The sequence below is a fragment of the Megalobrama amblycephala genome, linkage group LG17, assembly GCF_018812025.1.
Source record: "Megalobrama amblycephala isolate DHTTF-2021 linkage group LG17, ASM1881202v1, whole genome shotgun sequence".
NCBI classification, from domain to species: domain Eukaryota; kingdom Metazoa; phylum Chordata; class Actinopteri; order Cypriniformes; family Xenocyprididae; genus Megalobrama; species Megalobrama amblycephala.
The window spans coordinates 24,223,808-24,237,958 of NC_063060.1; the positions used below are offsets into that span (position 1 = coordinate 24,223,808).

The 14,151-nt window shown below is 36.7% G+C and overlaps 1 protein-coding gene across 3 annotated transcripts in view; it reads left to right on the forward strand.

The window, feature by feature from the left end:
• The window catches only part of LOC125250184 (low-density lipoprotein receptor-related protein 8-like), a 143,061-nt gene extending 128,921 nt beyond the window's left edge, over positions 1-14,140 (forward strand). The window contains exons 17-18 of one of the 3 annotated variants that reach the window (XM_048162632.1): positions 3,076-3,144; positions 13,642-14,140. In XM_048162632.1, coding sequence (XP_048018589.1) covers positions 3,076-3,144; positions 13,642-13,775 — 203 coding nt within the window. In that variant the 3' untranslated portion in view covers positions 13,776-14,140. Of the gene's footprint in view, positions 1-3,075; positions 3,145-4,127; positions 8,871-13,641 lie in introns of those variants that run through there. The other 2 variants (XM_048162631.1, XM_048162630.1) reach the window with 2 other exon arrangements.
• The last annotated feature ends 11 nt before the right edge of the window (positions 14,141-14,151 follow it).

Here is a 14,151-nt window from a genome sequence, read left to right on the forward strand (position 1 = left end):
GTTTCAGCGGACTGTTTTCCATGAATGATTTTTGTTCAAATATGCTCATTAAGTGGAAATTCATATTATTATGTGGGTTGGAGTGAAATGCTTTGACTGCAAATCAGCTGACAGCTTGCACAGTGAGAAAATGCCATCAACGTGGTTTAGTTACTGTTGCAATATCAACCTTCAAAACAATATATATGGAGTTTTATGGAGTTTTCAACCTCAGGATAGTGTTTTTAATTTTTGGAAATATGCTTCCAAATGGCTTATATGCATCCAGAAAATAAGTATATACATTCAAATTCTCTTCAATACTGATAAACCTATTACGGTAACACTTTATTTTCTTTCTATCTATCTGACAATCTGTCAATCAATCAATCTTTTAATCAATCAATCAATCAATCATCTAATCTAGTCTGTCATGTCCAATAACTGAAAAATGGCTGATACTACACTTGTATGCTATTTTGTTTAAATCAATTACAAATAAACTTAAAAAATTATTTTAAATTTAGGGCTTCAAAATATTATAATGTACAGTATGAAAAATGGATATTCATGCTGAGATTTGCTAAAGGTTCAATTTAGGTGCTGTCTATCAGATATGCATTAAGATAAAGATAGATGCTATAAACAATTCATATAGATAACTAATATACCTTGGCTTCACCAGGATTTTGAGAATTTTTACATAATGTTTTTACAGTTTTTTTTTTTTTTTTTTTTTTTTTTTTTTTACGTTGCTTCACTTCCATTCATGAATCACACTTGATTGAAGTAGTAGGTCATCCAGGGGACTTTTCAACTATTGTTTTTTTAAATACAGTGTATTCAGACATACTACTCATTTGACGTACTGTTTTTCGCATACTATACAGTAGGGAAGTATTCAATTTCGGACACAGCACACGACTTGGCAAAAAAAATTATACCATGATTATTTTTTTCTTATATTTTGATTGCAATTTGAACTGTGATTTGGCATTTCATTTCATATGAAAATGTCTCATTTTGCTACTGCTGAGACATCCAGACATATGGAACAAAGACTTTAATGCTAATGGAATTATTGACTTTTAAGGGTGTTCACACTTGGGTTCTTACTACAACTAACAGGTTACAATACAAATATTTAGGTCTTAAATTCTTTACTTTCAAACACTTAAAGGGTTAGTTCACCCAAAAATGAAAATTATGTCATTAATGACTCACCCTCATGTCACCCGTAAGACCTCCGTTCATCTTCGGAACACAGTTTAAGATATTTTAGATTTAGTCCGAGAGCTTTCTGTCCCTCCATTGAAAATGTATGTACGGTATACTGTCCATGTCCAGAAAAGTAATAAAAACATCATCAAAGTAGTCCATGTGACATCAGAGGGTCAGTTAGAATTTCTTGAAGCATCGAAAATACATTTTGGTAAAAAAATAACAAAAACTTTGACTTTATTCAGCATTGTCTTCTCTTCTGGAATCCTTTCCATTGAATTGATTCCACTGAACTGATTCCATTGAACTGATTCCATTGAATCCTTTCATCTGTCGGCGTTGGTAATGCACTTTTACGTCGCCGTGGTTGTTTTTGGCGATTAGGACATCCGCAACATTTTGAAGCATCGAAAATACATTTTGGTCCAAAAATAACAAAAACTACGACTTTATTCAGCATTGTATTCTCTTCCGGGTCTGTTGTCAACTCGCGTTCACGACTCTGCTTCTTCTTATTTCCTGTTTTATGGCGGTTGGCATCCAGCTTATTGGTGCATTACCGCCCCCTTCTGCTCCGGAGTGTGGTTCACGACTCCACAGTGACGCTGCTGACGTAAGACGCTGATGACGTGTTATCTAGTGCGCCCGAGCTTAGTTTACAGTCTGAGGGAGACGCACGCTGTATTCAAGCTTTTCTACATTGTTTGTATTTTGGTATTGCTATATTTTTTAAAATGGTGCATAAGTGTGCATGTCGCGGATGTCCTAATCGCCAAAAACAACGACGTAAAAGTGCATTACCAACGCCGACAGATAAAAGGATTCAATGGAATCAATTCAATGGAATCAATTCAATGGAAAGGATTCCAGAAGAGAAGACAATGCTGAATAAAGTTGTAGTTTTTGTTATTTTTGGACCAAAATGTATTTTCGATGCTTCAACAAATTCTAACTAACCCACTGATGTCACATGGACTACTTTGATGATGTTTTTATTACCTTTCTGGACATGGACAGTATACCGTACATACACTTTCAATGGAGGGACAGAAAGTTCTCGGACTAAATCTAAAATATCTTAAACTGTGTTCCGAAGATGAATGGAGGTCTTACGGGTTTGGAATGACATTAGGGTGAGTCATTAATGACATCATTTTAATTTTTGGGTGAACTAAACCCTCAAGCTTTTAGCATGTCGAATCCTCAAGCCTTTATTTTGACAGAATATTGATGAAATGCTTTGAACATTTGAACTTTTTAAATGTTGGCAGTTATGCATTGTAAATGTAAATAATGTGAACCTAGCACACATTGCGTTCCTAAATACACATTGCACAAATTCTCTTGAAGAGATGGCGTTCATGAGAAACAGCATTTACTGTAATCTGAGCCGCTTTTGAAAATAGTGTTATAAGCTGCTTGCGTGTAAATGAACACAAAAAATCGCTATTTCTGTTTTTTATTAATATTTGTATTATTATTATTATTATTATTATTATTATTGTATTATTAATATCTGTATTTTTATAAATTTTGATGTCCCATTTGTTTAGTTTAATGTTACATTCGATTTAATTATTAGCTTCACAGACCCCAGTTTGGGAAACCCTGCTTTAGATGATAAGGTGACCTGAACTTATGTCCACTTACCACTACAGTAAACTACTGTAAACTTTACTCCTCCCTTCAAACTTTTTGCCCATTTGTGCATACCGAAAAAGCCTGAAAGCTTGTCAGAGGTGCCCTAATTGGTTACTCTGTTTTGGGGTGGGCTTAGTGAATGGATCAATCAGCTACATCAGCATGTTTAAATAAACAGGTTAAACAAATATGACAAATGTGTAAGTAATGCTCCTCTCTTTCATTTTCCTCTAGCTGGCAATGAATTGTTTCTCCTTGGCCGTAATCTGACAGTGGCAGTGCTTGGTGTCGTAATTCCCATAGGTATGTACATCTTCAACCTCTCTGGCTCTGAAGAGGCCGCTAGGGTCCTGGTCTGTACTATTTTGAGCACATTTTGACACCAGTGTTGCTCACCGATGCTCTAACTCCAAGGTGAGAGAGCCCAGGGCAGCAAACTCAGCATGTATGGAGATGCAGTTTGTGTTGTGCATAAATGTAGATTTATTCTACTTTGTCATTGTGAGCCAAGAAAGAAATCCCCTTGGTAATATTATGACAAATCTGACTAAGATCAAGTGTGCTGCATTGCAGAGAGAGCAGATGTTATGATTTATTTAATTTATATTAGGTTAGAGCCATATAAGAATTCAATTTAGTTCTCTGAAGAACATGAAATGTTTTAGTTTGTATAGTGTTTTTGCCTATTCTTCATTCCCTATCAAGCCTCTCTCCTCTACTTTATTTTTTTTTTTCTGCTACTCATGTTTTCTTTTACTATCATTAGTTTCAATCCAGCCAATTTAAAGGAACCGTTCACCCATAAATAACAATTCTGTCATAATTTACTCACCTTCATGTTGTTTCAAACCATAATGACTGACTTCTGTGTGGAACACAAAAGAAGATAGTAGGTAGAATGTTGATGCTGCTCTTTTCCCACACAGTCTACAGGGGCTGTTTCTCTTAAAATGACAAAAAGCACCATAAAAGTGATCCTTCTGCACTATACTTCAAATCTTCTGAAACTATAAAATAGTTTTGGGTGAGGAACAGAGCAGCATGAACATTATGACAACTCCTCATTTTGTGTTCCACAGAAACTCCTTTTGTGTGAACTATTCCTTTAATTGTACACCTCATACCAATCTCTATCTATCTATCTATCTATCTATCTATCTATCTATGTCTTTCTGTCTGTCTTTCTATTTATTCTGCTTGTTTCTCTGGCTGTCTTGTCAGTCATTCCACCGCCAATCAACCGTCTGTTAACATGTCCCCTCACGCTGTATGTCAAACACATGCAGTTCCTATTGTTGCCACAGTGGTCTTCGGGGTGCTGTGTGCCGGCGTTTATCTTGTTTACCGCAACTGGAGGAGGAACAGCACCAAAAGCATGAACTTCGACAACCCAGTCTACCGCAAAACCACAGGAGAGACGGAAGAGGACGAGATACATATTGGTCGGACTGACGGGCTCGCTGGCCATCACCACCCTTACCCTGGACCCGTGGTCGGCATGACGCCAGTCGGCACAGGGACGTGCCCGCCATTCATCGCTCTGCCTCTGGGGACCGGTTTACCAGACCCTTCCACACACTGGTACACAGAGCAACCAACCATCTCTAGTACTAAGTGAAAAGGAGACGACTTTAGAAATACTGTGACTGCAGGGAGCAGGACTGACATGTGGCTGCCAAGCTATGCAGGAATAGCATTTTATCAAGCTGAATCATTCTTAAAATGGCCAGGTTTTAAAGCTGCAGCATGCTGGAGTGCAAAAATTGGATGATTACTAAACGAAAAGGTTTATCATTTCAGACCCATATTCATCTGGTCCATTTTATCATCATTTTATTGCTGGTTGGAACTACCAGGCCAAGCCTTTTTAAACCTGCATTATTAATATTTATCTTAAAATCGTAGAGAAATCTAGCACAGTAACTTGCGTTAAATTTACTACTGAAAAACTGGAACTAGTCTATTAGACTATTAATGTCCAGCACTTTAGCTAAAGCTGTAGAGAGGAAAAAATTATCCTTTTTTACTAACATTGCTTTGTTTGATTTAGGGTCTTTTACACGACACCATTTTAAACTAAAAACTGAAAACTTTTTATGCATTTTGGCCATTCATTTACGCAAAATTGGCATTTTGTGGACCTGAAAATTTAAACTTTTGAAAACAGAAGCAAGTTAGAAAGTTTTTGAATCTCTGGTAATCTACAAAAACACAAATTTGTGAAAACAGTGACATCATATGCATGCGTATTACATGTTCAGTCTATAGGCGCGTAGTGTTTCTTTACAAAGTGACACTGCCAACTACTGGTCTGGCATGAATAATGCAGCATTTTTAGTAATTTTTGCAGATTGGGATTGTTTTGACAATATTGTCGTCTGTACACAAAAAAACGCAAAGGAAAAACTTTTTCCGTTTTTAGTACATCGTTGTTGTGTAAACGTACCCTTAGTCATCAGGCATGTTTCCAAAATTAATTAACCAATTAATTAGAACAAATGAATTCATTCATAAAAAAATTAATTAAATATATTAAATGATCATAAAGTACTTTTTAATAGGCTTAACAAAAAAAATGGATGCATTTCCAAAAGTAACATTTCCAGATGTAGATGGTTCATGGGCAAACAAGCAATTTGTGTCATGACTTCTAATTATAGAAATGTTTAGTAATGAAAAAAAATTATGAACAGTTCAAAAAATGTTTAAAAAATTAGCTACATTTCTTAAACCATTTACCCGTATCGCATATTATAAAGTGCAACTGTGTCATTTTAACAATCATTGACCAGTTGCCTCATTATAGACACAACAACACAACAAATAAGAGTTAAAGGGATAATTCACCCAAAATTGAAAATTATCCCATGTTTTACTCACCCTCAAGCCATCCTAGGTGTATATGACTTTCTTCTTTCAGCCAAATGCAATCAGAGTTGTATTAAAAAATATCCTGGCTCTTCCCAGCTTTGTAATTTGATTGAATGGCGAGTTTTTGAAGTTCCAAAAAGCACATCCATTCATCATAAACGTATTATATATGACTCCAGTGGGTTAATAAAAGCCTTTTAAATTGAAGCAATGAATTTTTGTAAGAAAAATAACCATATTCAAAACATTGGTTGCCAGCAATGGCCGTACACAAGTCTAGTTCCCGCAGAAGAGTGACCTCTGACCTGACGCATGACGTATTGATGAACGTGGAAGTGCAGAGCAAAACAAAACACCAGTCATGAATTAGAAGTCCAAAATGAGAATTTTTAAAGAGGACTGTCGGAGGATTGCGATATAATAGAAGAGAGTTTGTTGCCCTGCCCTATTTGTTTGAACCGCGAGAGGCATCTGCTCTCACCTAAGCTTACGCTACTCTACCAGAGCTCGACTTGTGTATGGCCGTTACCGGAAGCCAGTGATTTTAGTTTATAAAGTTGTAAATGTGGATATTTTTCTTACAAAAACACATCGTTTCACTTCAGAAGGCCATTATTAACCCCCAGGAGCTGTATTGGATTACTTTTTGGATGGATGGATGGATGGATGGATGGATGGATGGATGGATGGATGGATGGATGGATGGATGGATGGATGGATGGATGGATGGATGGATGCGTTTTTTGGAACTTCCCATTCACATTAAAAAATAGCCAGGATATTTTTTAATATAACACTGATTGTGTTCGACTGAAAGAAGAAAGTCTTATACACCTAGGATGGCTTGAGGGTGAGCAAATTATGGATAACTTTAAAGTTAACATGAAATCACTTTCCTATGTTTTTGGTCATACCATGCGCGATTGATCTGTGCATAATAATCCAAAGAAAAAATATTTGTCTTATTCCAAAACAACTTTTGTTTTTGGCTGCCGCCCCTCCAACCACCTGTCATATGGAGACCACTCTTCATGATCCAATCAATTGCCAATTAATAAAATCAAGTCCTTACACATTTATTCCTCATTAAATACTCGAATTTCATTCAGTAAAAACATCACATTATGAACGTAAAATGGGCTGGAAATGTTTCCATGTTGACTTTAAAGTGCCCCTATTATGCTATTTTAAAGGTTCCTTAATTTGTTTTGGAGTTTACATGCATTCAAGGTCAATTTTCCCACAATACACATTTCACAGTCTGAAAACGGTTCTTTCGAAGATTTAATCTCACTAAGCCCCTCCTTTCTGTGAGTCTACTCTGCTCTGATTGGTCAGATGACTCAGTCTGTTGTGATTGGTTTACCGCTTACAGCTCATGTCAGAAATGAAATGGCCATTACCGTATCCGAATTTCAGCTCTGGATCTTCCTCAGCACTTGTACAAAAGTGATACAAACAGTAACGATGACGTTAGCTTTACCGTATCAATTTGAGCCTGAGTCCTTTTGAAGTGAATTCAAAGTGGATTTGCACTGCTGAAAATAGTGTCTTCTCAACATGTCGACAACACGAACCAAACTTTTGTTCGACAGTCAAAGTACACCATTTGTGGCAGCCAATGAAGATCATAAGCTGGCATTGCGCAAATTTGTTACAATGTTACATAGATTTGTAACAGGAAGTGAGACTGGAATTACTGACAACTCTTTCAGCAGTTCAGAATTGATTCTTTCTTTTAGGAGACAACTTTATTTGTCAAGCACTTAGATCTTTAAAACTTTAAAACAGACCTTTACATTCACAAACAGCTATATTACACATTACATGAAAGGGAACATTTGAAAAAGCATAAAAGGCACTTTAATACTAACTTATAATAAAATATTCATTATTCACTACAGGAAATACATTTTAGACTGTCAAGTTAGAACCTAAGCAATATTTAAAATAATTAGCTGTAAACAAAGAAAGATATCAATACAAAATATTCACAAACTAGAAATTTTTTGTTAGTTTCAGCAATATTATCCACTTTTTCTAGCTGTGTTTGCTTCATAGAGAGACATTCTTTATTCATCACTGGCATGCAAATGAAAAGCCTTTGTCCTTGCGATTACACGAGTGTCTGGTGAGGCTGTGGACGCATCCCTATGGGGCTCCACCGCACTGCAGCTACAACTTGGCAAGATACTGAAATTGGCAGAGTACGCTGGTTAGTGGAGCAAAACCTGTTGTAATCACACAGAGTCGGAATAGATGTTACGAGGGTCAGCTCAAGTGCGTTACGCAGCAAGGTCTCTTGTGGTTCACACTAAACTGTGTTTGCTACTCTTACACCAGCAGTAATTTCTGAAATGTCACAGTTTCACACGTCTGTTTCTGTTATTGGGGTTGTCGCATGCTGAACAGGTTTGCCGTGCCGCCCACTTACATTCACTTTCATGTTGTTGTTTATCTCCTGAGTGGAGAAACGGAAAGAACATAAGCTGATAGTCGCCCCAAGGGTCTAGCATAGCTACAGGCACTGAGCTAAAGGTTACATAAGCACTATGTTAATGTCTAAACACATTAGAATCACGTTAACATTGGAAAAAAAGTGTTTCAGACTGGCATATGTGCAGACAGTCTGCTCAGCAGATTTAGTGCTCATGCTTCGCTGTAATAGACATATCGACCTTTAAAGACGCTCTTGAAAGGCCATACATTCCAAATGCTGGACATCTATTCGTGCAGTTGTTTTTGACACAGGGGTACCTCTGCATTCTTCTGTCATGTGCTGTGGGAATGTTTAGTTTTGTCTCAGGGAGATGGTATAGAGAGGGGTCAGATTTCAGTTTATCAATGATAATTGGCATTGGAAATAATGTGTAATGCAACCACTGTCGAAAAATGTTGAAAACATAAAATGCATCTTGCTTGCCTTGCATTGACATTATATACAGTAGGTTGACCCAGGATGTGATGCATAGAGTGGCTTTGGAAAGAGAGATTTCTTAGAGGGCTACATTGTCAAAAAAATGAATCAGATTATGTACTGGTATTACTGTCCAGGTCATATTTCACCCTAAAATGAAAAGAAAGAAATTATACAGTACAGTCCAAAAGTTTGGAACCACTAAGATTTTTAATGTTTTTAAAAGAAGTTTCGTCTGCTCACCAAGGCTACATTTATTTAATTAAAAATACAGTAAAAAAACAGTAATATTGTGAAATATTATTACAATTTAAAATAACTGTGTACTATTTAAATATATTTGACAAAGTAATTTATTCCTGTGATGCAAAGCTGAATTTTCAGCATCGTTACTCCAGTCTTCAGTGTCACATGATCCTTCAGAAATCATTCTAATATGCTGATTTGCTGCTCAATAAACATTTATGATTATTTTCAATGTTGAAAACAGTTGTGTACTTTTTTTTTTCAGGATTCCTTGATGAATAGAAATTTCAAAAGAACAGCATTTATCTGAAATACAAAGTTTCTGTAGCATTATACACTACCGTTCAAAAGTTTGGGGTCAGTAAGAATTTTTATTTTTATTTTTTTGAAAAGAAATTAAAGAAATGAATACTTTTATTCAGCAAGGATGCATTAAATAAATCAAAAGTGGCAGTAAAGACATTTATAATGTTACAAAAGATTAGATTTCAGATAAACACTGTTCTTTTGAACTTTCTATTCATCAAATAATCCTGAAAAAAAATATTGTACACAAATATTTTGTACAATTGTACACATTAAATGTTTCTTGAGCAGCAGATCAGCATATTAGAATGATTTCTGAAGGATCATGTGACACTGAAGACTGGAGTAATGATGCTGAAAATTCAGCTTTGCCATCACAGGAATAAATTACTTTGTCAAATATATTCAAATAGAAAACAGTTATTTTAAATTGTAATAATATTTCACAATATTACTGTTTTTACTGTATTTTTAATTAAATAAATGTAGCCTTGGTGAGCAGACGAAACTTCTTTTAAAAACATTAAAAATCTTAGTGGTTCCAAACTTTTGGACTGTACTGTATATTTATTTGCATATAGATTTTTAATTAATTAAGATTGCTCTCTGATCAATCTGACAATTTTTTATTTATTTTTTTTGTGGGAAATTGTATGTTTTTTTTCAAGATTCTTTGATGAATAGAAAGTTCAAATTAACATTTGACATAGAATATCTTATCTTAATCTTATTAATTTCTTTATAAAAAAATCTAATTGACCTCAAATACTATCATGATGTATAAATGCTACTGAAACAATTTTACTTAAAGCTGCAGTCTGTAAGTTTTGCCTCTTTGTCGCCATCTCTGTTTGAAACCTGCAATTGCAGTTATTTGCGGAATTATCATCTTTACATGGGTTGTGCATCGGCACGACGACTCAGCGCGGATGAATCTAATGTTTGCTGTCAGTCACCACACCGATGTCGATACAATACTTCAGAATCACAGATTGTAGTCTGGGAAGTATGACCAAATTAAGATTATTTTCACCGGAAAAAATGTCATCTGAACAAGTAACATGTCTGCCACTTTTGTTCTGACCAACTGAGAAAAAGCAATAAATTGTGCTGCCAATGGTGATCCTCCATATGCCATTTAACCTACTAGCTGGGACATACATGACGTAATTCAGCAAAGACGAACGGCTGCATGCTCGAATTTCCAGTGGAAACCTATCAGTACCACCGGAATTAGAAAACATTATTACAAGCTTACCGTTGTGAATCGGGCTAAGGTAAGGAGGTATTTTTCAACACTGGCTGGTTATGTACTTGCTCAAAAATTGATTTTGAATAATTTTTAACCAAAAAAAGTTACGGTCTGCAGCTTTAAAATTGTAATGAATACAATTTACATTGTTTTCATACCGTAATAAGAAGATTCTTTATTTATGATGTAATTTTGTTATTTCTTTCTTTTTATTTTGTGGTGAAATATGACCTAGATCTGTTCTTGACAGTTTTTGTGAGATCCACTCACTGAGGCTTTTCCTCCAAATACTTTACATTATGAGGGTGTTTTGAGCGTTGCATCCTTTGAATAAATTTTCAGACAAAAGGACAGTTTTTTTTTTGTCATTAGGGTGTGAAGAAAGACCAGCTGTTCATTCACAGATTCTGCATTCTGATGTTACCTCATTAATATTAAAGAGCATCGCTCTATGATTTAAAATTAAGTCTCCCTCATAAGAGAGGAGCATTAAATATCCTGTGTGTGTGTGCGTGTGTGTGTGTGTGTGTGTGAATATGAGCATTCAGAGTGCATGTTTTTGTGGTGGGGATGTTAAATCTGTGTGTAATGTGATTATGGAATGGGAAGTGTAAATATGTTTTCATACAAATACTTTTGATACACCTTTGTAAAAATGTATATAAGATTTTAGATAACAGTATTGCCTATGAACCAATTTAATTGGAATATATGATCATTGTTTTCTGATGGTAAAATAATATATTCTGCCAAAGTGTTTCTGTGCTGTTGGTATTATTCATTTTTGCTGTTGCAGTTTTTTTTTTTACTTTTTTAAATTTGATTTCAGTCTTTATTTTTACATTTTTCGGGATTTAATGTAGAACATTTTAAGTAGTTCATTAAACAACATTGTTATTGCACTATATTTTGCAAACACAAAACCCAATCTTTTTTCTTTCTTTTATTTGGTGCCTTGTTTTTTTTTTTTTTTTACAAAAACTGATTTGATTCTGTCTGATCTCACTGCATAAACTTTGTGGCATAATGTTCTAATTGTATTTCAGATGTTTCTCTTTATATGTCTCTCTATAGATTGATATAAAAATGAATTAAAAACCTGCTGCCATTTGAAGTTTCATTGAATTTTTACCTTTTCACGGTAAGAAATTATATAGCTACCAAAAAGGAGTGTTTTAATGCAGATCACATATTCTGGTCAGTAATTAACAACTGAGCCCATATAGCCTAATTATCGTGATGAACTTACCTCCAAATGTGGCCCATTTGTTGGGGCCATTTAGGTGGAAACCCCCTATAAACTGAGGCTCACTGGAAAAACATGCCTTTGGTGACATTTCTGCAAAATGATATGCTTCCTGCACGACATTTTCAAAGTGAAATGTGAAAGTGAAAGTGAAGTGACTTGTGGCCAAGTATGGTGACCCATACTCGGAATTTGTGCTCTGCATTTAACCCATCCAAGTGCACACACACAGCAGTGAACACACACCCGAAGCAGTGGGCAGCCATTGCTGCGGCACCCGGGGAGCAGTTGGGGGTACGGTGCCTTGCTCAAGGGTCTCACCTCAGTCGTGGTATTGAAGGTGGGAAGAGCGCTGGATATTCACTCCCCTCACCGACAATTCCTGCCAGACCTGAGACTCGAACCCATGTCCTTTGGGTTACAAGTCCGACTCTCTATCCATTAGGCCACAACTGCCCCAGTCAGTCAAATGTCCAGTGGCAATAAAAGAGTGACAGCTGATGAACGTGAATCTGACGTTTTACTATGTTGGTTGTTGTACGTATTGCGGCAGTTTGGAAATTAAATATTCAGATAGACCACATTTAAACTGCAGGTCTTGATGCCCAATTCTGATTTGTTGACTATATCTGATTTTTTTTGAGGACCAGCTTACATCATCTTTTAAAAGACACCCGTATCCAATATCTGCATTACACTATACACTTGGCGAAACAGCTGGAAAAGCTTAGGCCGAAAGGGAAGTAAAAACATAGCAATTTGCAATGGACACAAACAAAATGATAATAAAAGCTTTTGTTTTCCACACCATCTTTAAAGGTCAGCTAAACATTGGGTTGAGACTTCGTCCTCCATTACGCCACTGAAGAGTCATGTGATCGTGGTTCGTGTCCACCTGAGTTGACGTCATTGACCACCTTATAACTGACTCGCATTGACGAAAATATCCACTTACATGGCAGACGCAAATGCACGTATCTGATTCATATCCAAACCGATCTCACAGCAATTCGTACGGATTTTATGAGGTGGCTAATTCGTACGAATTCGTAAAGTCATTCGAAATCATTTGCGAAATTGTACGTATTTTTAGATTTGTCAAATTCGTATAAATTCGTACGAATGACCTACCCCTAACCCTGCCACTAAACCTACCCCACACAGCAAAAGGTATCGCGGCTTCCGGACCGTATCCGCGAACGGACCCGCATCGGCGTCTACTTGCGCACAGTGACAGATCCGCAATGAAGGCGGATCGTGGACCCGCAGTGGCTCCGCGCTGCATCCGCGATTAAAACCTTACCTCCCCGGCGGGTCCGTTTGGGACGTGCAAATTGATACAACTGTTACAGTAAAGGCGCGTGCGCGTCCACGGATCCGACATGGGTCGGCTCAGGATCCGCTGATTGACAGTAGAATAAGAATTTACGGCTCCGCCCGGAGGCAGAGCTGATCCTCTGGGTGGTGCCAAAACAAATGTGACAGTCACGCGGGTTTGGCGACTTGAATGCGGATCCGCCTGGGAGTCTCCTGCTGTGTGGGACCCGTCACTGGGGTTTAGACAAATTGTATAACTTCGTACGAGTGAGGTCGTACAAATTCGCCACATCGTAAAATACATACAAATTGGTTGTGAGACAGCGTTGTTCATATCAGGTTTATTTCAACATACTGTATGAATGAGGCCTGAAACCGATCTGAGAATATCGGAATCCATGTGCTTTTTCCTGCTTGCACGTTCATTGGTCATATCCAATCTGTGCCACATGTGAGGAAAAAATTGAGTCACTATGTAAATGAGGCCTAAGAGGCACTAAAAGGTTAATGCCGTAGCGCCTACTCTAAATCCAACCCTGAACCGATAGTGTTAACAAAAGCAAACATAAGATAAAAACACAACCACACAAATTTAGCTGCTTTTACAAGTCTTCAAGGTCTTTTATCGTGACTTGTGTTTCACAGGACCCATACCGGGTGCTCTGCATTACAAGGGTAATGCCATCTACCAGGTAAGCTACCGAGAAGCCGAACACATGGAGTTTGTTTTGCGATACACACGTCAAAATGTACATTATGTTTTTGGAGTTTTGCAATAATGTAGGTAAAGTCACATTTTTACAATGAGTTGCAAAAACACTGCCAGCAACATTATTACATTCCTATGCTTAATTTAAGAATCTGTTCTGTCTCAAACAAGAGATATGGTGTTGAGGCTTCCATTCTAGGACACTGTCTGATTGGACTGCCTCAGGAATTGTGTCGCTACAATGAAACATGTTTGCTTTTTAACAATACCACTGTAGCTCAAAATATAATTCTGCTCTGTGTTGTATATAACACTTTATATTAACAGCATTTGGCCACTAGTATGCTTACCTTTTCCACGGTCACTTTATGTATATTTAGATGTACATTGTAAAGGATTCTCTTCAGACGAATTACTGTACTAAATCATGTTACATGAAGATGCCA